The sequence below is a fragment of the Mustela nigripes genome, chromosome 4 (genome assembly GCF_022355385.1).
Source record: "Mustela nigripes isolate SB6536 chromosome 4, MUSNIG.SB6536, whole genome shotgun sequence".
In the NCBI taxonomy this organism is placed as follows: Eukaryota; Metazoa; Chordata; class Mammalia; order Carnivora; family Mustelidae; genus Mustela; species Mustela nigripes.
Window position 1 is genome coordinate 76,085,982 of NC_081560.1, and position 25,023 is coordinate 76,111,004.

The 25,023-nt window shown below is 38.3% G+C and overlaps 1 protein-coding gene across 1 annotated transcript in view; it reads left to right on the forward strand.

Annotated features, from left to right (window-relative positions):
- ELAPOR2 (endosome-lysosome associated apoptosis and autophagy regulator family member 2) overlaps positions 1-25,023 on the forward strand; it is a 169,545-nt gene that overhangs the window by 115,109 nt on the left and 29,413 nt on the right. Inside the window, exons 9-18 of the mRNA XM_059396939.1 lie at positions 3,339-3,519; positions 4,773-4,901; positions 12,064-12,154; positions 12,821-12,923; positions 16,444-16,581; positions 18,049-18,312; positions 19,016-19,189; positions 20,821-21,010; positions 22,194-22,290; positions 22,951-23,052. Coding sequence (XP_059252922.1) covers positions 3,339-3,519; positions 4,773-4,901; positions 12,064-12,154; positions 12,821-12,923; positions 16,444-16,581; positions 18,049-18,312; positions 19,016-19,189; positions 20,821-21,010; positions 22,194-22,290; positions 22,951-23,052 — 1,469 coding nt within the window. The remainder of the gene's footprint in view (positions 1-3,338; positions 3,520-4,772; positions 4,902-12,063; positions 12,155-12,820; positions 12,924-16,443; positions 16,582-18,048; positions 18,313-19,015; positions 19,190-20,820; positions 21,011-22,193; positions 22,291-22,950; positions 23,053-25,023) is intronic.

Sequence of the window (25,023 nt, forward strand, 5' to 3'; positions counted from 1 at the left end):
TGTTTTCAATATTTTTGCCTCTATCTAATGTTAGAACATTTCCTTGCCTAAGGCCCTGGCTACAGTCTCCAGGACCATGTTCCATCCCCACACTGTCTTCCACATAGAGGAAGAAGAGGGGCTTTGATGCAGTTAGAGATGGAACAAGGATGTAACCACAAGGGAAAAGAGAAAACAGTAGAACCTTCATAGAAAAGGAATCCAAGTGGATGCTGATACATAGACGGTCAAGCTGAGGAGAGTCTTCGAGCGCTTTGGACGTTGAACATGGCTTTGAAGGAGGGAATGGATGCAACTTGGCAGAATGGTGTGGGCCCGTCAAAGAGACAAATCATGAAGGCCTCGTGTCTTGTTTCTGGAAAAGATCAAGGATTGGGAAAGTCAGGAAGGCAATAGCCCACATACAAGTCAGAACATTATAGACTGGGGCGCCTGGGTGGCTCAGTGGGTTAAGCCGCTGCCTTCGGCTCAGGTCATGATCTCAGGGTCCTGGGATCGAGTCCCGCATCGGGCTCCACAGGGAGCCTGCTTCCTCCTCTCTCTCTCTCTGCCTACTTCTGATCTCTCTCTGTCAAATAAATAAATAAAAAAAAAGTCAAAAAAAAAAAAAAAAAAGAACATTATAGACTGTAAGGTGGCAGGCTGGAGTGGCAGTTGGTAGACTGTAAAGCACATGTCATTTGACTCTGATGAATTCAGCCAGTCTACAGATGTGTAGGGACATTTCAAGGAAGAAAACAGGCAGCCATGGACAGATACATTCTCAAAATTTGTCTGAATTTTAGTCTTCCCAGTCCTGTAATTTTTTTTTTTTGACATGAGAATTGATACCTACATGTGTTTCTCTAAAATATATTTTATTCATACTTAATATAAAATACTCAAACTCTATAGGTTTCCTCTAATCTTACTCGCAATCTGATAGATTTTGCTCTATTAGGGCTTTTTGGTTTCATAAAATATTTCATTATTTTATCTCAACTTGCCAAAGAATGGGTTGATCGTTGGTTTTTCACCTGCACTGTGAGCCATTTGGTGCTAAGTATCATTTATATTATTATCTTTCTCCAGCCAGCTCCACTTGATAGCATCTGTCTCCAGTAGAAAGAGAGGCATAGACTCAACCTGCCATGTAAATCAAGAGGTCTCATAAATGCAACTTTTACTGTAGAGCATTAGAAATTTGGCTTCTCACTGTTTAAATATTTAAAGGTGGTGCACATTTTCTAATTTTTAAACATTTACTGTGCTTGGATTCAGAATCGTGTGGTCAGCTGACTTGTCAAAAATATATTTCCTTATTTTACTATTTTTACCCTAACTGAACTGACCCTTCTTGAGTGTTACGTCACTCTTTATGAGTTTTGCCTAATTCTTGGGCAAGTTGTTCAACAGCTCTTACCCACAACTTCCTCATTTATAAACTTGAGGACAATAATAACGACTTCCCACAGTGGTGGAGAGGCACGCAAGGGGTGCCCCCAAGATCAGTGTGCGTGCTCAGCCTCAACGCCACCCCCACTCCCATGTGAGAACTGCCTATTTTCAACAGTGCAATAGCTCACACCTAATACAATGTGATTTTAATTCATGTCAAAATAAATCAGCAAATTTGTGACTTCCATGGGTGGGAAACTTGTTCTCTCTACTTGCTAAGCTGGATTTTTAGAAAGACAATCCCCCAGATATAATAATGTTTTATTTGCTTAGATTCTCTGAATTTTGTATACCCTTTTACAGAGGAATTGAGAACCCCTTATGGATACAGGATCTAGGTAATTTTTTTTTCAAGCTGTTGAGGAAGCCTCAGCAGGAGCGGCATCATTTTACAGATGGGTAGAGAGGCAGTTGGGTGCAGTGACTGGTTGAACTGTATCATAATGTGGGCCATAAAATAAATGTAGAAAGAGGGTTATAAAAGGAAAAAATATGTTATTTATAATTCTGTTGAGACATCTACCTTTTAAACCATTTCCTTAAGTATCCTTCTTCAGATAAGGTAATTTGCTCTTTCATAAGAGAATACTTGAGAATAAAATTGAGTGGTCTAAAGGGTGTGCTATATTTAATTTCCTATTAACTGAAAATAGCTATAAAGAACTGCCTTTAATTTTGTTTCTCCATCTTCAGTATTAGACTTACTATTGCAAGTTGTTCTAAAGGAGAAAACATTCTTTCATTAGATTATATGCCTAGTGAAGGAAATGGAGTCTCGTTTTAAAAACTATAGTTATGAAAACTATAGCTGGTGGCTCAGTTGGTTAAGCAGCTGCCTTCGGCTCGGGTCATGGGCCCGGCGTCCTGGGATTGAGTCCCACATTGGGCTCCTTGCTCGGCGGGGGAGCCTGCTTCTCCCTCTGCCTCTGCCTGCCATTCTGTCTGCCTGTGCTCACTCTCTCTCCCTCTCTCTGACAAATAAATAAAATCTTAAAAAAAAAAAAAAAACTATAGTTTTTCCCTTTGCATTTAAAATACCTTCTTATTTTTACTGAGCATATTGATTTTGTTTGTGAAATGGCTAAACCATTTAATTTTTCTGTTTTCACAAAGAGTAATTTTATAATTGCAACTTTCTGGGTTTGGCTGAGTTATAGCGATCTTGTGTATTTTTTGTCACATAGGGGTGTGTGTATATGTGAGAGAGAATGAGAAGATAAGGCTTAAAAGACTTCTGTCTTTTAAAGTAGAGGTTGTCTTAATTCTGATGGTAGAAGCACTTGCAACAGGTCCCAAAATTAGAAATATTTTAGCTATGGTTCCTGTGGTTTAACATCAGGTTATTGGAAAATATTCAGAGAGCAACCGCATGTATTTGTGAAATGCAGGATTGAAATGTGAAGCTAGATATTGTCTTTTTAAAAACGTACACCTTTTCTTTTGTGATCAGATTGTGCGAGGCATGGTGATAGGTGCTGAGGGTGAGAGAGAGGAAGAGAGTACTGAAGGTTTCCAAACGGAAAAAGGCAGTCTGCCCAGACACCTATGTCATTAAGGAATACAGTGCGTGAGTGGCTGTGAGAATGAGATTATGGGATTATGTTATAATCCCGTATCTATACTTTGAAGTGGAATTCGATGATGATGAATGTGCTGATGGATGCTGTAAGGCCCACCTGTAGCTCATAGTAAAACATGTGGAAGTAACGGCCATTCTCCCAACCAAAGGTTTTTTCTTTTTATCTCATTCTGTTACTAATGGTTTAGATTCTTTTCACCTGGCCCTTCTGTTCTTTCACTATTTGACTTTTCCTAGGCTTTCTGTTTAATGTTTTTATTACTGAAAAGTTAAAGCAAATAAAGCATCTTATATGACCTGCAAGCTTTTTTTTCCCCCGCAGACGCAAATTATGTACAAGTGGATAGAGCCCAAAATCTGCCGGGAGGATCTCACAGATGCTATTAGGTTGCCCCCTTCTGGAGAGAAGAAGGACTGTCCCCCTTGCAACCCTGGATTTTATAACAATGGATCATCATCTTGCCATCCCTGCCCTCCTGGAACATTTTCGGATGGAACAAAGGGTAGGATGCCAGTTGGATCGTTAGCGAAATAATCTTGCTGGACTATTGTGACATTGTTCTTCATTGCTTTTACATAAGACTTATTTATAAAACATACCTCACAGAGACTGAAGAAGAGTTGAGAAATATCATAATGAATTGTGAGGTGTCAGTGCCTTCTTTAACATACCACAAGGATAGTTTTTTCTAGGCATTTTGTGTAATATGTGTAATACCCTCATCACTGGATAACTCACTCTGCCTTTGAATGTTGATTAAAAAAAATTCCACCATAGGGAGGCCTGGGTGGGCTCATTTTGTTAAGCATCTGCCTTCAGCTCAGGTCATGATCTCAAGGTCCTGGGATCGAGTCCAGCATCGGGCTCCTTGCTCAGCAGGGAATCTGCTTCTCCCTCTCCCTCTGCCCAACCTGGCTCCTCCCTCCCCCACTCATGCTCTCCCTCTCTCTCTTAAATAAATAAAATCTTAAAATAAAATCTCAAATAAATCTCAAATAAATAAAATCTTAAAATTAAATCTTAAAAAAAATTCCACCATATTAAGTGTTAAGGATAGGCACTCTTTTCCAGTGATATATTTATGCAAGTATAAATTATAATCTCTTCTAATTCAGCTTTGGAATAATAAATTATGTTTTGTGCTATAGTAATAGCAAAAAATTACTTGTTTTGAACATATGGCAGTGAAGATAGTCTCTTAATTTTTCAGGATGTACAGTTGAGAAAATGTTAGTGCTTATCAAATAATATAGGAAGTGCTGCAGAGTTTGTTTTAATTTTGATAGACAAAAATTACAATGTATTTCAGTTGTGGTCATCTCTCTTGAATATAGCCATGCCATCTGCTTACTACCCAGAGCCTTTGATAGATAGCATAAGAGGGACTTAAGAGTCTGATTAACTTGGTTTTGAATCCACATACAACAGGCAGCCATTAGTGTGATTAATCCAAGTTCCTTAAATCTTTTGAACCTCAATTTTCCCACCCTTAAAATTGTGAGTAATAATATCTAGCACGTATTCTTTGAACAGGTTATGTAAAAATGTGTCTAAAGTACTCTGGTATCAATAGGTGTTTGCTCAGTGAACATTTCTAATGACATGATTAATGCAAGTGTGTTGGATAAATTCTACTATCTCTCCTTCCTGCATTCCTCTCTGCTAATTAAAGTTTAGTAGTATTTAGAACAGAGAAAGAGGAAGATGTCCAAATGCAATTTAACTGTAATTATCTCCTTCACCTGTCTCTCATAGAATGTAGGCCGTGTCCAGCAGGAATGGAGCCTGCGCTTGGATTTGAATATAAATGGTGGAATGTCCTTCCTGGCAACATGAAAACTTCCTGCTTTAATGTTGGTAATTCAAAGTGCGATGGAATGAACGGTGAGTTCAGAATCGGCCTCCTGGACATATTGGGTCATAGAGACTTTTGGGCCCAGCTCTCTAAAAACATACCAAGTGTGGGTATGAGGAACTTCGTTCCTGTCCATTGGCTACTTGACTGCCTTCCAGCCCTCACATGGAAATGGTGAACGGGATGTCACAACTAGTTGACTTCTCTGTAACAGTATGAACTATTTTGCATTTTTTTGGAGTCAGCTTTGAAGTAGATATTCAGGCTCACCATTTATGGTTATAAATGTATTTAGAGTAGCTCACCAAGGGATGTAATGAAATCCATGTCACTTGCCATTTCGAAGAACAGAATGACAGCATTTCTGTCAGCATTGAGTCTGACTCAGGACTGAGCTGTATTGAGAGGTGAGGTCAGCTCTAAGTCCTTTTCCCTGTGAAATCTGTGATTGTGTGTACAAAATATATGTAAGCCCCACTTAGTGAAAACTTGAAAATGTGACAGAGTTTTATAAGATTGTGGCTGAATTTTATTTGTTCCAATATTTTAAGACCCGAGAGAGGCTAACACTTAGTTTTCTGCAGTATTTCCTGGTTGAATGAGTGACAGTATCTATATGTGTATTTTTTCTTTTTTAAAGAGATTTTATTTATTTATTTACAGACAGAGATCACGAGTAGGCAGAGAGGCAGGCGGGGGGGTGGGGAAGCAGGCTCCCCAACGAGCTGAGAGCCCGATATGGGGCTCGGTCCCAGGACCCTGAGATCATGACCTGAGCCGAAGGCAGAGGCTTTAACTCACTGAGCCACCCAGGCACCCCATACATGTATTTTTAAACTTAATGCTAGGAGTAGCTGTTCACAAATACTAGGGTTTTATACCAAAATGCATCCTTTTACTTTCATCATCTCATTAGCAATTTTAATGAGAATACTTTTTCTCCATATTACATTTTGTTGTTTTAAAAAATTGTTTTAAATTGCTTCTGTTTTAAGTCAGTACCTATCTGAAATAAGTATACTGAGGATGTAGGAAGTGAGGTGAACACATGAAAACGAAGATTGAAAAATAGTAGGTCCTTGAATACTTCCACTTCTAGGAAGTTATCCTAAGGGAGAAGAAGAAAAAATACAGTAGTAATTACTTGACCATGAGGGTTTATGTTCCTAAAAGATCCCATGATTGAATTCTAAGTTGAAGAAGTTAAGACATATGGAGGAAAAATAAGATTGGGAAGGCCAGGGAATTGAAAGAACTCGTGAAAGCATCGACTGTGTGTGTGTGTGTGTGTGCGTGCGCACGTGCGCGCGTGTGTATTCACTTACTAGTAAAGATTATCTGGAACTTTTACTTGATCTTTTGGAGAATTTGGTCTAACTCTCATGATAATACTCAATGGTAGCCACTTGCTTCCTCCTTTACTTAGAGGCTAAAATGTACATTTTTTATAGTTTTCAGAAATGTTTAATTGTTAATTTGAAAAATAGACATCTCTTCACTATTAGTGTGTGATATTAGAATAACAAATAGTCATGTGAAAAATATAATACAAAAATGAAGATACAAGGTGATGTGTATTTTTATGCCTGGACAGTTCAGTATACAGCTTTGAGAGGAATCGCACTGACAAGAATGGGGACCAGGGGCTCCTGGGTGGCTCAGTGGGTTGAGCCACTGCCTTCAGCTCGGATCATGATCTCAGGGTCCTGGGATCGATGCCGCATCGGGCTCTCTGCTCAGCGGGGAGCCTGCTTCCCTCTCTCTCTGCCTGCCTTTCCGTCTACTTGTGATTTCTCTCTGTCAAATAAATAAATAAAATCTTAAAAAAAAAAAAGGATGGGGACCAAAGTGAGAGGCCCAGGAATAGCCTGTGTCATGAGGGGCTCACCCAGTCACAGGTTTAGGTGGATGTGCTTTAGCTAGCTTGACTGTGTGACTTGGAGTACGTGGAGATTCATGTCTTCTCAGTATGAATTGTACATAGTTGCAGACCAGGTACACAGAAGTACATCTTCATGTATTGCAAGTTTGCCTTAAAGTTACCCATAGTTGGAGACAAGTTACTGTTTATGCATGAAGATGTTCAGTGAGCATTATCTGTAATAACAGAAATTGAAATAGTCTAAATATCCAGCAGAAGATTATGTTTATGAAAGTTATGCTGTACTGATAGAAGAAATATTATGCAAATATTTAAAATGGCAGTCATCTGGAAAACGATTTGACAGTGTTTCAAGAATTTTGAATGTTCTTCTTCAACCCATTTATTCCATTTCTGGGAATTTATACCTGGGTAACAATGTAAAGATGTAAAGAAAGAAATTATGGAAAAATATGTTAACTTTAGTGCTAATTAAGAGGAAACAAACTAGATTTTCAACAATGGGATGTGATTAAATTAAATTATGTAATCATGGAACCTATTGTTAAATCATTAAAATTAGATGTAGTAAGGATTTTTAATGGGAAAATATTTTCAAAATAACACTAATGAGAAAAAATTCAGAAGATAGTGCTAAATAAAAAAACCAGAAAATAGAGTATCCATTAAAATCTAAGGTATGTTAAAGTGTGCACTAAAAAATGATGGAAAAGAAATACATTGAAATGTTAAGAGGCTCTCCCTTGGAAGTGGGAAGTTACAGGGAAGTATGAATTGCTTCATATTTCTTTGTTTAGTTTTGCCATATTTAACAAATATTCCTCTTTGATTCACATTGTTTTTCAAATCACCATAACAGCACAAAACATTGGTTTAAAAATATATCCATTTTACCTAGTAATTCTTTCACTGAGATTCTTTTCTAAAAAATACAGAAAAACTTTACCCAAAATAAGTTTATTATTACTGTGTCATTTATAGCACCTAAGAGGTAAAAACAATCTAAATGGTTAAATTGGGTGTGTGGTCAAAGGAGGTAAGTCCGTTAGTGTGATTGGTAAATTATGGATATTAATTATATCCGTCTACATGATAAACTATTAATTCAGTCATGAATATGTTGGTGAAGTATTTATGCATAAAAATGCTTATGCAATAATGTTAACATATAAAACCATGACACTAAATGTTATCAACAACACAATCTCAAAGATGTAAAAACCTATGCATCCAAAGATAATGAAAGGAAACTACTCAAAATATAAGCAGTGGTTTTATTCTGGGTAATGGGGTTAAAAGTAAGTGTATTCTTCATATTAAAATTTTTCTGTGGTTTCAAAATTTTATAATTCATAATATGATTTCTGAAAACAAATAAATAATGGTACATGGGAGATGTTTCTCTTTTTCTCATTTAATGTGGCCATTTCAGCCTATTGGTATGTTGATTATTTCTATGCAGAGGACAGACCTCCCATCGCCTTCTATTTGCAGCTCTTGTCTCCCCATTCTCTTGTCAATTGTTAGCATATGCTTCTCCTTAGATGCTACTGACCCTCAGTGAGGGGAGACCCAGCCTTGTCTTCCTAACCCTAGTGCTTCTCATGGTTCTTGGCAGTCCCTGAAAGCCTCTTGAGTGAATAAGTGAATGAATGTAGGATAGTAGTTGTAAATTAGGGACCAGCAATACAGCAAACTATACAAAAGAACTCTGGACCCCAAATCTTCTTTAAGTAATTTGAAATTTCTAGTTTCTGTTGGTTATTTGAGGACTAAGATTTTCCATTTCAGTTTATTAGAAAAGATAAAGACTATCTATTTTAGTTTTTAAAAAGTTGAATTGAGAAAATTGCTATTAGGTTTCCCTTAAATAGCTTCTGTACAAAAATATGCATTACTTGATTCTTCCTGAGGAATCATATGGAATGTCTTTATTGATATTAGGAGTCTGCCTCTGCATGCAATTTACAACTGCAGTGTAAACATAGGGAATTCTTTTGGAGTATTTCTAACTTTGGAGGGGATGAGGTAAGATAGTAGACGCCTGGGGGCTCTCATTTCATCTGGTCCCTTGAATTTAGCTAGATATCTCTATCAAATCATTCTGAACATCTATGAATTCAATCTGAGATGTAAGAAAAGAATTCCTGGAATTCTACAAATAGAAAACTAACCACTTTTTGCAGGGCAGGAGGAGCAGAGACATGAATCTGAGGTGATGTATTGGAAGATAAACGATGGGTAGGGGTAGGAGCGAGGGAGCCCCTAAAAGCCAGCTCCTGGAAGGTAATATAGCCCCAGCGTGCAAAACTGGAACTTTTATAATTCTGCTCCAGGGAGAGACACTCCTGCCTGAAAGGTGCTCAGGTCGTGAAGCTGGGCAAAGTCCTAGGTGGGACAGTGTGGTCTCAGGGTCCCTGAGGTCACAGAAAGAATGGGGTTGTCTGAGCTGACAAAGTTCCCAAGCACTAGAGTGGGGAAACTGGCTATGGTCAGCAAGCCTGCAAGTGGGCTTTCAGTTCTGTTTTCCATAAACCACAAACCATGGCAACAGGGTGCCCTGCAAAGGACAGAACATGGCAACCTCATCCTTCCCCCGGGGCAGGGTGCAAGGGCGCAGAATGATCCAGCAACAGCTCTCCCTGTGGGGCCTTGCTCCCTCCCCTCTCTCCTCCCTCTCTCCTCCCCTGAGGATCCGTGCAGGTTTGAGATGCAGTCTTCTTTGGAGTTTGGCACACACAAGAGTGAAGAATGATATTCCCTGAGGGTTTACTAAAGAGGAGGGGTCCCAATCTTTCAGCTCCAGGGCTGGTGATCAGGGCGCTGCCATTTTTATTTTCATTCTCTAAAGCGGGGCAGAAAGCCTTCAGGGAACAAAAGCCGTATAGAGCGATCCGGACCCTGGCTCCCTGGCAAGGGTTGGTGTAACTTCACCCAGGCAAAGACATCTGAGAATCAGTGCAGTAGACCCCTCCCCCAGAAGACCAGCTGGAACATCAGGAGAATACAAAGAGCACAAAGAACTCCAAAACTCCAGTGCTAGGGGAAAATAGTATGTAGAATTTGAGGGTTTTTTTCCTCATGATTCTTTTGTCTTTCAGTTTTAAATTTTCCTTTTTGTCTCTTTTTCCTTTTCAGCTAGTTTCTTATTTTTTTTTAAAGACTTTATTTATTTATTCGACAGAGAGAGATTACAAGTAAGCAGAGAGGCAGGCAGAGAGAGAGAGAGAGAGAGAGAGAGGATGAAGCAGACTCCCTGCTGAGCAGAGAGCCCAATGCGGGGTTCGATCCCAGGACCCTGAGATCATGACCTGAGCTGAAGGCAGTGGCTTAACCCACTGAGCCACCCAGGCGCCCCAGCTAGTTTCTTATTTTATCAACTCTTTGTTTTTAAGTCTTTTTTAAACTCTTGCTTTTACATTTATAAATATGTTCTTCATTTTTGGCTTCCTTTCACTGTAATTTTATTTTTATTTTGTATATATATATATATATATATATATGTTTTCTTTACAATTTTAGGATTTAGTGTCTTCTAACAAACAGACCAAAATATACCAAAATATACTTAGGACCAAGTGGACCACCTGTTTTGTCAATCTGGGAGATTTTATTTTCTCCTTTTACCCCCCCTTTTTTTTCCTTTTTTGGTTTCTGATCTCTTCAGATTTGTCTAGTGTGTATTTTGCTTGGGTCATGGTTGATACTTTTGATTTTATTCTCTTGTTCATCCATTCTTCTCTGAGCAAAATGACTAAAAGGAAGAATTCACAAGAAAAGAAAGAATTGGAGGTAATACTCTCTGCCACAGATCTAATCAATATGGATATAAGTAAAATGCCAGAGGTGGAATTCAGGATAGTAATTATAAAGTTACTAGGTGGGCTTGAGCAAAACAGAAAAGACACTAGAGAATCTCTTAGTGCAGAAATAAAATCTCATCAGGCCAAAATTAAAAATGCTTTAACTGAGATGCCATCTAAAAGGGATGCTCTAACAGTTAGGGTAAATGAGGCAGTAGAGAGTCAGTGATGTAGAAGACAAGATGATGGAAAGAAAGGAAGCTGAGGAAAAGAGAGAAAAACAACTAATGGACCATGAGGTGAGGATCTGAGAAATCAGTAATACCATAATGCAAAATAATATTAAAATTACTGGGGTCCCAGGGGAAGAAGAAAGAGAGAGGGATAGAAGGTATATTTGAGCAAATCATAGCTGAGAATATCCCTAATCTGGGGAAGGAAACAGGCATTCAAGTCTGGGAGGTTGAGAGAACCCATCCTTCAAAATCAATAAAAATAGACCAACACCCCAGCATATAATAGAGAAGCTTGCAAATTTCAGAGGTAAAGAGAAAATCCTGAAAGCAGCTCAAGAGAACTCTTTAACCTACAGGGGGAGGAACATTAAACTGACAGCAGATCTATCCACAGAGACGTGGAAGACCAGAAAGGGCTGGCATGTTATATTCAGGGTACTAAATGAGAAAAACATGCAGACAAGAATACTTTATGCAGACTATCTCCTTCCATTCAAAATGGAAGGAGAGGTAGAGAGCTTCCAGGACAAACAGAAGCTAAAAGACTCTGTGATCACTAAACCAGCCCTGCAAGAAATATGTCAGGGGATCCTGTAAGTGAAGAGAGAGCCCATAAGTAATACAGACCAGAAAGAAACAGAGACAACCTACAGAAATGGGGTCTTTACAGGTAATACAATGGCACTAAACTCTTACATTTCAATAGTTAACTCTGAATATAAATGGGCTAAATGCCCTAATCAAGTAGATTAAAAAAGCAAGACCCATCCCTATGCTGTCTGCAAGAGACTCATTTTAGACCTACAGACACTTACAGATTGAAAGTGAGGCAGGGAGGTGAAATATTTATCATGCTAATGGACATCAAAGGAAAGCTGGGGTAATAGTCCTTAAATCATTCAAATTAGATTTCAAACCAAAGACCATAGTAAGGAATGAAGAAGGATACTATATTATACTTAAAGGGTCTATCCAACAAGATCAATATTTATCCAACAATTATAAATATTTATGTTCCTAACTTGGGAGCAGCCTATTATAGAAACCAATTAATAACAGAATTAAACACATTGATAATAATACAATAATAGGGGACTTCAATACCCTACTCACTGTAATGGACAGATCCTCTAAGTAGAAGATCAACACGGAGTATTTCTAACTTTGAACATAAACACTAATAGTCTTTTTTATTTTTTTACCTTGTTTAAAAAGATTGTTGGAAATCAATGGGATTTTTCCTGATAAAGATACCTTATCTCACTTCCAGGTTGGGAGGTGGCTGGAGATCATATCCAGAGTGGAGCTGGAGGTTCAGATAATGATTACCTGATCTTAAACTTGCATATCCCAGGATTTAAGTAAGGAAAACTAATTCTGATTCCTTTCTGTAAGAATCCTCATGCCTGTTTCCCTATAGAAATAGATGCTTTCATAAAACATGCTTATGTTGTGATGGTCTTAGCAAATAATGAACTGTTGTAGGATAATATATTACATTTAAGAATATCTGTAGAATTGGTGATTGAGATACTGTAACCATTAGTTGTATGTTTAGATGAAGCTGAAAGTTTTTAACAATAATTGTATCCAAATGTTACAACAACCATGATTATTGGATGCTTAATGAAGAAATTTTCCCAAGTTGTTGTTTGTGGGAATATTTTTGGTTTATAAATTTATTTTTTCTCAGTTTTATCTGTAAAGTAGTCTGTTATAACTGTTTAAATTCTTTTTTGCTTTAGTTCTCCATGTTGACATTTCCTGATAGGCATATTTTTCTTGCTTTAGGATGGATGGTAATAGTTGTATCAGGAGATTCACGCATATTACCGTCGTTGTGTAAGCTCCTTACTGGGATGGTCTGGGGACACAGAGATGGAGCAGGGAAGAAGTGGCTGTGGGGAGCCATTGATTAGGGGAAGAGAAGAGCATTGCTTTCAGCTTAATGGAGAATGTGACTTAGTTTTGTACCATACTGTATTTAGAATATACAATAAATATTATAACTTTAATCTGTCAAATAGGCCACCAACGTCTATGACTGGAGCCATGGGTTCTGAACTGGGAAGAATAACATTTGTCTTTGAGACCCTCTGTTCGGCTGACTGTGTTCTATACTTCATGGTGGTAAGTGAAAGAGAGGCTTTCAAAGGCAGGTTTCTAAGCTTGGCATTTTCTTTCAAGTGCCAATTCATTCATGCAAGTTGGGATAAGAATCCCATTTTTCTTCCCATTCTTAGGTCCTTGCAGAAAGTTAAAAAATATCTAAAGAAGTCACTAAGGAATGTGCAGTGCAGCCCACAAAGAAAGCTTGTGTTCCTCATGGGGAAGACTGAGCAAGGGGGTTCGGGTGACTGATGGAAATCTGGTAAAAACTCCTTCATAAAGATATGCCATCAGCCAATGAAAACTCTCTTCTGATAACCATTCTGTGGTTCACACCACTAGGAAGGAAAAACCTCTATAAGGAAACTCTTCACTGTTAAATTAATAAATGTAGACAAAGGACTTACTATGTACATGTCATATTTCTGCCCCATTTTTTCTAGATGGCCTATACATTTCAACTCTTAGCTTGAGAAAAGTAGCAACAAAAAATTTATTAAGACTTTTTGTGGGTATTATGATGTTGTTAGCTAAGATTTTAACGCTGTAAGTAGTGACTTCAAAGACAATGTTTTTACTTTTCTCCCAAGTCTTTTAGTAGCTAGTTAGCAATCTATTAACAGTTTCCTCTGTGACATCCAAATTAGATGAAGATTTTAATATTTGTGATTACTGCCAGCTTAAGGGAAGGCAGGCTGTTTTCTTCTTGAAAAAAATAAAAAAGGACTTTGTTGTGGTAAAAGAAGATCATGAATAATCTTCAACACATCCATTTATTTATTTTTTATAAGATTTTATTCATTTATTTGACAGAGATCACAAGTAGGCAGAAGGGCAGGCAGAGAGAAAGAGAGAGAGGAGGGAGCAGGCTCCCCACTGAGCAGAGAGCCCAACATGGGGCTCGATCCCAGGACCCTAGGACCATGACCTGAGCCGAAGACAGAGGCCTTAACCCACTGAGCCACCTGGATTCCCCAAAACATCATCCATTTAATACACTACAAATAAGCAATAATTCAGTTCCCAGCTCTGCCTCCGTATTTCTTTAATCTGTTCATTCTTTTTCACCAACAGTATTATTACTGAGGTCCTGACTCCCACTATTTCTCAGTAGCCATCTGTATTCTTTTTCTCTCCATTCTCTCATATATGCTGCTGTCAAAATGTTCTTTATAAACATCAAAACAGTAATGGAGACTTCCACAACGAATTGCCTCCTTCCCCTTGCTAGTTGGTTACTGCCTATGGCAGTGGCGGTTAAAGTGTGGTCACTGGACCAGCATCACCTGGGAATTTGTTAGAAATATAGATTTCTCAGGCCCCTCCTGGTCTTAATGAGAAGCTCTGGTGATGGGCCCAGATATCTGTGTTCTAGCCAGCCACAAGGGTGGCTCTAACATCAATGAAAGTTTGAGTGCCAATAGCCTCTAAATACACTTAAAATTTCTTAGCATGGCTCAGTTTGGGTTTTTGTCCTCTTTGCCCAGCCTCTTTTTACCAAGTCCACCACACCTCTTCAGGCAACCTGAATTTATTTGAGGGCCTCTCTGTACTTCAGTTCTCATACTTGGCACTCTGAACCAGAATGGCTCTCTTCCTTTTGCTCCTTTGTCTGGTGAACTCCCATTCATAATTCAAGGGGTGCTCAAACTTCACCTCTTCTGGGAAGCTTTCTCTTAGTCCTTTAAGTGAAATTAGCCATTCTCTCCAGTGTCCTCCAAAAACTCTTTGAGAAAACTCTGTTTTAATTATGTGACTGTATTGATGTTTTTGTCTCTCTCACTTGACCAAGCACTCCTGAGGGTAAGAATCATAGCTATTTATTTTTGTAAATCAATCTTAGAGTTTTTGGCTCATAGAAGAATCTGTTAGTTTTGTTTCCTCTCTGTTTGATTTGGTTTTCTCACAGGATTTTTTGTGATGTCAATTAAATAGTGCATAGAAATGCTCTCAAAACCATGCAGGTTTTCAGGACGCCTGGGTGGCTCAGTGGGTTGAGCCGCTGCCTTTGGCTTGGGTCATGATTTCAGGGTCCTGGGATCGAGTCCCGCATCGGGCTCTCTGCTCAGCGGGGAGCCTGCTTCCCTCTCTCTCTCTCTGCCTGCCTCTCTGCCCACTTGTGATCTCTCTCTGTCAAATAAATAAATAAAATCTTTAAAAAAAAAATGCAGGTTTTCAAAACCTTTTACAAAGGTAAGATGGTATTATTTGTGGTAATGCAATAAATTTCATTAATTATTGGAATAAACATGTAGAAAGATGATGTTTTAACAGAGAACTATCTGTGTATTCAGAGCTCCTTTTAGGAAGCGGCATGTATGGTGGTTTGGTCATTTGGTAACGTGGAGAATTCTGTAATGTATGACAAGCACATTCTGTTATTCCTGTCTGTGGTGTGAACTCAAGACACATCTCTTTACAGCATATTTGATTACTTTATAATGTTTGACTCCTATGTTTATATCATAGAAAGAAACAGACATATCTTGAGCTCATGCCACCATATGGTCAACATCCCGGATAATGTAACAGAAGCCCATCCGAATTTCTAAGTCATCTAGTAGGGTTTCTGTAGGGACCACTAATTAGAAAATTCAAGGCTGGCTTTGATTTGCACTTCAAATTAGTTAGTTGTGCATTACATTATTTGGTTCACTTACTATATTTGTTTGCTAATCATCTTAATGACAGCATTTTGGTTAGAATGTCACACATTTGTAGGATATTCTAAATATTGAATTTAGCTAAGGAAATCAGATATGAAGTATTTATACATATTCCTTTGGAATTCAAGTTTAAGCAGCAGAATAAGATTCTTTGGACTTAAAATAACATTCTGGTTAATAAACACTTAGAGAAGCCTGCAAGTTGCAAGTGTAGTTCAAGGGGAACTTAGAACTCCTGGTGTAAGAGCTGCCTAGCAGACTCTCTCAAGGAAAAAGGCAAACATGGAAAGCCTTGCTCTTCTGTGAGAAGTTTACTGTGAGAAATTGGAGGAGTTTGTTTTCCCTTTGAAGTGTCTTTCTTTCTTTCTTTTTGTATTTTATTTATTTATTTGACTGAGAGAGAACACAAACAGGGGAAATGGAAAACAGAGAGGCTTCCCCTCTCACTCACAGAGCAGGGAGCCCGATGAGGGACTTGATCTCAGGACCCCAGGATCATGACCTGAGCTGAAGGCAGACACTTTACAGACTGAGCCACCCAGGCGCTCTGGAAGTGTATTTCCTAAGCTAGAGTCACCTGCACACAGACACAGACACACACACACACACACACACACACACACCGTTAAATGTACTAAAATGTGAGACTTCTTTCAGGTTATATTGACAATGTGTTTGAAAAATTGTAGTTACTAAGCTGGTAAGTGCTTGTGTAGACTTGGAGGGAGGTTTTGAGAGTTCTAGGATGACGTGCTCTGCAGATAAATATTCATTGACCCTCCAGGGGTTTTTGTAAAGACATATTTGTAATGTATACACCTGTATATTAATCCCAAGTTTGTGCTTTTTTGTTTATATTTTCTACTATATATTAGGATATTAATAGAAAAAGTACCAATGTGGTGGAATCATGGGGTGGAACCAAAGAAAAGCAAGCTTATACCCACATCATATTCAAGAATGCAACATTTACATTTACATGGGCATTCCAGAGAACCAATCAAGGTCAAGATGTAAGTTCCAAATACTTTTTTTTTTTTTCAATGCAAAGATCATGCTCCTGATGGAAATTTGTACAAAATGATCACCTATCTCTCCTGGAGGAAAAGACTTGGTTTTCTATTGATATGGGACAATCAATCATAATCAATCATTTGGTTATGGAGTGGATTTGTATTAAAATGGTTTGAGAGCAAGAACGTATGAAATTGAATAACACAATGTATCTTTGGATTGTTCTACACTAAACAGATATATTTACTGAAAGCTCAAGAGAAAGAAAATCTGACTGTAGTTATTAAAAGGTGTCTTTAAGGCTTTCTAAGACTTTGAGAAGGCTGGTGACTGTCTTCCTCTTTTTCTGAATGATCTGACATTTGTCCTGGAGCCCATAACTGGTGTTGGTTTATTATTTCATTGTAGTGATGTCGCCTTTTATAGCCTGGAGAGTGTGTATGTACACATGATTGGGTTTACACACAGAATTATTTATTTTCTTTTACTGTCCCTGCTAGAGTAGACCTTAATTCTCCCCTAAGTAAGTTCCATTGTATGTTTTGATAGTAACAAGACTTACTTTTGTGATCTCCATAGACGTGACCTTCCCAAGGTGAAAACAAGGTAAACCACTTAAAGCTGTGGTGACAAATGCAGAACATTTTCTCTTTTCTCTTTGGGCTTTCCCTGGGGAACCCATTCCCAGATGTTATTTGACTCTGATTGTTGATGGGTGTTTGGATTACCATCACGTGGGGCATGAACATGCCGTGGAATGTTTCCTCATCTTCTTCTTGTCCCTCCCCCAGACAAAAGACATTAGTAGTCTAGGGTAGCTCTCTTCTCTACTAATAGAGAGGTGCCACTGCCTGGTGAGAACTAGAGCTTGATTGACCCAATGTTGCAAGAAGAAAAAGTATAGTTAGACCCAGGGATTTGTTCTCTACTCTGCAACCCTTCACTAGAAATCCCTGACATAGGTCAGGGAAAGTACTGGAGAGAGAGAGAGAGAAAGTCCCAAAGGGATGTTGTGATGGCATCATGGTCAGTGTTTGGTGAGGACCAGAGTCCTAGTCTTTCAAGGCTAACCCCTCTTCAAAAGCTTTAGACTTGCTACCCTGCAAACATCCTATAGTATCATTACAATTAGGCTTATCTCTGAATAAACCATCATGGGAGATAAAGTTGCTCCTGTGTTAAACCATACCAGTTCTTCCAGATGTAAAGCCTATAAACATGCCCGATCTTGCGGTGATTGTGGATAACCTCCTGGAACTCCATTACTATGGAGATTAGTTCCTAGTGTTAAGATTTAAGATTTTTTTTTTTAAAGAACCAAGAAGAAGTAACTTTAATCCACTATCGATTATAAACTGCTAGTCTGGAACACTCTGCTTAGCTATTTTGGTGATATCCACACAAAACGATCTGGTTGTATGATTAAGCCCCAAGGCAGAAGTCATTACTTTCTGCTCTCTTTTTAGAATAGACGGTTCATCAATGACATGGTGAAGATTTATTCTATCACTGCCACTAACGCAGTTGATGGGGTGGCGTCCTCATGCCGTGCCTGTGCCCTCGGTTCTGAACAGTCGGGCTCATCGTGTGTCCCCTGCCCCCCAGGCCACTACATTGAAAAAGAAACCAACCAGTGCAAGGAGTGTCCACCTGACACCTACCTGTCCATACATCAGGTCTATGGCAAGGAGGCTTGTATCCCATGTGGGCCTGGGAGTAGAAGCACTCAGGTAAGTGAGTGTGTGTTTCAGTTATTCCCAGGAAAACTTTAATAGAGACACTCATAAGATCCCCTTAATATTTCTCCAGGAACTATGTTGTAATTCTATTTAGAAAGGGCCTTTTCATTCTTCTTGTTTTCTCTCCTCTTACATTTATGAAGCACGTGAACATGTCTTATGTGCCATAAAAGCCCTAGTTCCTGGGGGCATCAGATATTAAGAAAAGTACCCCAATAAGAATGGTTTCCAAAAATATGAAAATTAGATTTTTGTGTATTCTGTTAGGGGAGAGTAAGTAAACTCCCTCTGTGGGTTGGCCATAGGAATATAGGGAGAGCAGCAAGTATATCTTAGCCTATTTTAAGGGCAAAGGTTGATGTTATATTATGGGTGAAGGAGAAAGTAGTTTTACTGTCTCTTGAAACTGGCATAACAGGGACTTTTAGCTATTTATTAAAATACCTTTTTCCAAGAAACAGGTCTTAGAATAACTTTGCTCTTACTTTAAAAAATGCTGATTTTTCTGTACTCTGCCTTGGAAAATTTAATTATTTTTTGGAAATTCCCTATATTCATGTGATAAACCATAACTAAGACAAAAAAAAATGAAACAATTTTTAAACATAGAACTGTTTTTAAACACATTTTTCATAGCAGCTAATATTTTGTTTTCTACTAAATATTTTTTTTGTTTCTTAATCTATAATCAAAGGACCACTCAGTTTGCTATAGTGACTGCTTTTTCCACCATGATAAAGAAAATCAGAGTTTGCACTATGACTTCAGCAACCTCAGCAGCGTGGGCTCACTGATGAATGGACCCAGCTTTACCTCCAAAGGAACCAAATATTTCCACTTCTTCAATATTAGTTTATGTGGGCATGAGGTGAGTTCTGGCTGTCAAAATGAGATGGAGCTGTATTTCAGCTCTGATTGAGTTGATATTTTCTGTGTGGATGGCCAATAAAATCTCTATGGAAACTAACAACCAAATGTCAGAAACTGAGCTGTGATTGCTTAAATCCTGCATTGCCTCTTAGCATGTTGGCAGCTTTCTCCAGCAGGGCCAGCCTTGTCTGCCTCTGCGTCCATCAGAGCTCTTATTCCCCAGCCCCTGGAACCCCAGAGATAATGATCTCCATTATGAGATGCTGTGCCAGATTTTATGCAAAGAAAATAAAAAGAGATCTGATGACCACAGATGTTTTCAGGCAAAGGGATCTATAAATTTTACATGGTGTGGTGTTTGTCCTGTTCTGATTTCACAAGGAGTGATCTAAAACACTCAGCTGGTTAGTCACTCAGTTCATTCAATAAATAAATGCATTTTAAATATGTTTTGCCAAATATTGAGTGAAGGGGTGAATGAGATTCTTTACATTACGTATTACATTTCTTTTTGTCCCTATGCCCTACGTCCCTATGTCTTGCCTTCCCTCTCTCCCCTCTTTTCTGTCCTCTTTCTCTTCTTTTCTTTTCTATTCTGATTCCTTTCCTTTTGTTGCTGTGTTCGCCTTTCTTTCCTTAATAGTTTCTTTCTGATCTTTTCCGTTGTTTTTCTCTTCTCAGTTTCAACAATTTAAGCTTAGTAACAATATATTGTACCTGTATTGTTGTGAGAAGGTTTAGTGGAGGCAGAAACTTTTTTAAAGTTTGGACTGCTAGCTGCATGAAGAAAGATAAGTTGACGTTCCTTTCTTTGGGCCCATGTGTGCTCACCCTACAGCTAAGACTAATAAAATCGTCTTACTTTTCCCCTTTATACTGTCCTACATAGAAATTATAAAGCTATAGTTGTTTGTAGTGGGACTATAGTATATTTAAACAGTCTTCCAGTTTTTATAGATTACATATTCCAACTGAGTGAATGATTCAAAAAGTAAACTCCTGTATTCCCTTCACCTTCCTCTGTAGTTGAGTAGTTACACGTCATTGAGTGTGAGTAGCTGAATGAAGACACTCACAGTGACCAACTATTAAGAATTTAGATGGTGTCCTAAATTTTGCTTCAATAGGACTTTCAGGCTTTCTTCTTCAGACTTCATATTACCTTTTACCACAAGAGACCAATAAAGGAGAAGGAAGAGCATGTCTCTTTCTTTGACATTAAAACCTTCACCAAGAGTTATCTGGTCCCTTTGAACACATTGTTATCCTTTGAATTGACGGTTTCATGGGTGACTTTTAGTTCCTTAAGTTAGATGGCTTCCATCCAGCACAAATGATGCTTGTAGTTGGAAGAGCAGTGCAGTCTTGAATTTCTATATTCATTGTAATTTAAATGACTCAACCCTGGTTAAACATTGGAATTCCTCAAGAGCTTTAAAAAAAAAAAATGCCAGTGCCTGGGCCCCACACCATACCAATTAAAGCAGAATGTCTGCAGTGAGGAGAGAGCCACTGCTCTACGAGGGTCATGAGCTCTCAGAGATCTAATGTAAGGACTGACTCACACACACACACACACACACACACACACACACAAAGAGGTTTCTCTTTATGACTTTATTTTCCTAGGGAAAGAAGATGGCTCTCTGTACCAACAATATAACAGACTTCACAGTAAAGGAAATAGTGGCGGGGTCCGATGATTATACGAATTTGGTAGGAGCCTATGTATGCCAGTCAACTATTATTCCTTCTGAAAGTAAGGGTTTCCGAGCAGCCTTATCATCACAGTCCATCATTCTGGCAGATACATTTTTAGGTAAGCGTCATTTGGTTCCTGTATGTATGCATGCAGTTATTCTAAAATTACAGTACTGGTAACTTGTCATTGTGTTGGTATTTGCCATAGATGATGATGGCCGCAGGTAATTCTAAAACATCACTTTGTAACATGGTTCCAAAGCCCCTGAAGTTGAGATCTATTGGTCAATCTAAGTGAATGCAAGCATCTCCTGAATTTATGCATAAATTTTTTGGGGGAGTCTGTGCTTTTCATCAAATTCTCCAGGAGCTTAAAAGCAGAATAAGATTAGAAACCAAAACTATAAACAAAAGGACATCAAACAAATATTGTATAAACCTAAATCATAATATCCACCTCCAGTTTTCATAAGTATGTTGGTGATACCTAGTAAAGGTGAATGTGCGGAGCTTTATTCCCCGTTTGTCTTTCCTGTCTTTGTAGACTAGAAGGCGTAAGAAAGTTTTAAGAATGACCACTTAGTGATTTTTATGGATCAAGTTCATTAGAACCTCTGGGATGGTGATATAACATATAACAGTATAACAATTTAACAAGCTTCTTGTGATTCTAATGTACAGCAGAGTTGAGAACCCATTGCTATCAACTCCAGAGGAATTTAGCTTTAATTTTCAGCACCGTGGTCAGTTACTGAGTCAGCTGGAGAGGTTGCGGTTACTGCTCGCATTTTGGCTCTGTGGTCATTTTGTCTCCAAGGGATGGAAGAAATGCCTGACTTTTAGATAAAACAAAATTTGGAGTTGCTTTCTGGAAGTTATTGGGTACAAAATTTTTTGTTTTCTCAGGTGTGTCTATATTGAGTGAAAAGCTGTATTAGCAAAACAGCCCAGCTCTTACGTTAGAAGCTGAGAATTTTAATAATGTTAGGATGTTGAAGTGTTAGAGCTGGGGGCTTTAGAGATCATCTCAATTATTTCACTCATTTTACAGATTTAGGACACAAGGCCCAGGGATGTGAAATGATTTGAGCAAAATTACAGAGCTATAGAGTAGATTCTTTTTCTTCTTAAGAGTTTGGAATGGTACTTGATCTTACTGTGAATGCATAGATTTAATACAATATTTATTAATTATCAAATGACAGAATCTGAGTAAAGCTGGTTTCTATTCAGATACACAGAGACTAAATAAATCTCCTTCTTCTATATTGCTTAATACATTCTTTTTTATTGTCATCTAGGAGTGACTGTTGAAACGACATTGCAAAATATTAATATAAAAGAAGAAATGTTCCCAGTTCCCTCTAGCCAAATACCAGATGTGCATTTCTTTTATAAGTAAGTGAAGATGCTGCTTCCCTTGACTATTTTAATCAAGAGTATCTTGGTACCTAGAATAGTAGCTTATTATACTTAATAGATACTCAATGATTTGTTCTTAAATAGAAGACTTAGTGTAAAGCAAGAAGCATGAACTATTTTGAAAATGTTATATAAGTTCTGATATGCATAATATATATCTTTTTTCTGATTATATTTTTTCTATATTTCTACTTTATATCTATTTCTTGTATATACTCTATTTTACCTATACTTTATATATATATATATTTTTTTTCTTATAAATTGGGCAATAAAGAGACTCTACTTCCTTGTCCAGGCAGTATTTGTAATTCAGACATTTCAATATTAGCCAAAGTAGACACAACCTCTCTTCCCTTTGAAAAATTTTTGTGATTATGACTTTGATTATAATTATGGTGACTTGACTAAACACTTTGATGATAGCTTATTACTTTACCTGAGAAAATAGTCCATTTTTCCTAGGCAGTGAAAGCAAATGAGCTCAATTTGTATTAAAATTTTTAATTAGTGAACTTGGACACATTTTTCTTATTCATTGTTGCACAGAGTGTGGGAGCAGTTACACACAGGATATTTATGTCTTGGTGATCTGTGTTGTGTCTGTTGTGTAAAATGCCATTTGCCCTGCTATAGGTCTTCTACAACTACAACATCTTGTGTCAATGGCCGGTCAACTGCTGTGAAAATGAGGTGCAATCCTACTAAACCAGGAGCAGGAGTGATTTCAGTCCCCAGGTATTCTTACTTCTATGTGGTCATTTCATATTTGTATTTATTGTGAGGCAGCAAAACTCTCCAGAATCCTATTATTTTAAGACATATTCTCTAGGAATGCAAAGCAGGAAGAACAGAAGAATATGTAGGTTTTCATTGTGGGGATGTGCTGAGCATCTCTTAAGAGGACTAGGTCTTCACCAATCTCAGTACTTCCCCGTCTCCTCAATGCTGTCTTCTCCTCCTGTTTGCCCAAGTGTCTGTTTGTCTTGAAAATTATTTAACTAATTATATAATTATTGTGTTTGTATCCTCGTATTAATTCATAGTGGTTAGTCCTAATTTCCCTAAGAGCTGCTTTACACATAACCTGTCTGATAGTATTTCATCAGCGAACTACCTGGGTGGTCTAGACGGAAGTAATCTACCCTCCCAATCATAGCTTCTTTCTCTGTAAGGTGGGGGGCACAGTAGATAATTTATATGCTCTATTTCCAGCTCTTTCATTTTCTGATGAATGGCGGCAGAATGACCGAGGTAGGGTCTCTTCTGTAGAATACACAATACAATTCATTTAACTTACTGGCATTGAGAGAACAGCTCTCCACACTGTCAGTCTGACTAATACAGTCTACCTGGATGGGAACTCTAGGAGGGAACGAGCAATTTCATGGACTCAGAGCTGTCAGCTTACCTACTGTTTTCATGGCGTGAGTGCCATTTAGATGTCTGCTGATTTTCATTCTTTGACTTATTTATTGTTCCGTATGTAGATTATTTCTAATCTCTGTGTGGGATTAAGGTACCTTTGGAGCACAGTTTGACTTGCAGGTTTTTCCTCCATTAAGCTAGTGAAAATGTATATTTAAAAATGATTGACTTAATTTTGTTTTTGATAGTTTCACCATAACCCATAAGAGATTTGAAGCTCTTCTGCTCATGTCACTGCAGTATTGGAAATCAGCGGTCTAAGTGTTAGGTCAACTGCTTGATATCTTAAAAGGTTTAGCAGTGCTAACAACATTGCGGGTTTACTTTGGGACATAAAGGTACACTAGTATTCATTTCTCTCCAGCTGTGTTCTCTGTCTGATGGATCTGGGAATTAATTTTTCTTTTCACCTTTTCAAGGTGAGAGAAGTATATAATGAGAGGAGAACACAATGAAAGGTAACAGGTGTCAAGTGAAAGAGACAGGGGGGTCTGATGCCAAGAGCCTCATGTGGCAGAGGGTCCCTGCACCGGCTTCCAGGCTGGAGTCAGGGCAGTAAACCACGCTTTGTTTAGGAGAAGGTGTGGTTAGAGTGGCTTTAATTAGTCCCCAAGATCCCACCATAGAGCTTTGAATTCAGATGCTGCATTTGTTTATGAACTTAGCAACTAGCCTCCCTGAGTCTGGCCTCAGGAAGTCTCTCGATGGCTTCCAAGAAGATAATATGACCGAAGGTCAGGTCTGTCCTTCATTTTTTGTTTATTTTTAAAATATATTTGACAGAGAGAGAGAGAGATCATAAGTAGGCAGAGAGGCAGGCAGAGAGAGAGGAGGAAGTAGGCTCCCTGGTGAGCAGAGAGCCCAATGCTCGATCCCAGGGCTCGATCCCAGGACCCTGAGATGATGACCTGAGCTGAAGGCAGAGGCTTAACCCACGAGCCACCCAGGTGCCCCCAGGTCTGTCCTTTAAGAAAGTATCTCACTCTCACTCTTCCAAGGTGGGTTCTGATGTTTTAAGGTAAAAAAAAAAAAAAAAAAAGTCTCATGTTGTTAAATGATACCATTTAGAAACTTGGGGTTTTGTTGCCTTGTGAGAAGAGGAAAGGTTAAGTTTTTCTTTTGACCTCTAGCAGTTTTTTCTCTTCACAGAATTTAGCTGTCTTTGCCAGGGTTTCTCAAGATACTCTGTGGCAGAATACCTTGGGGTGTCTATTTTAAAAATCAATTTCTAGATCTTTTTTGAAACCAAAACAATCTCTTGAGTGTTGAGCATAGGAATGT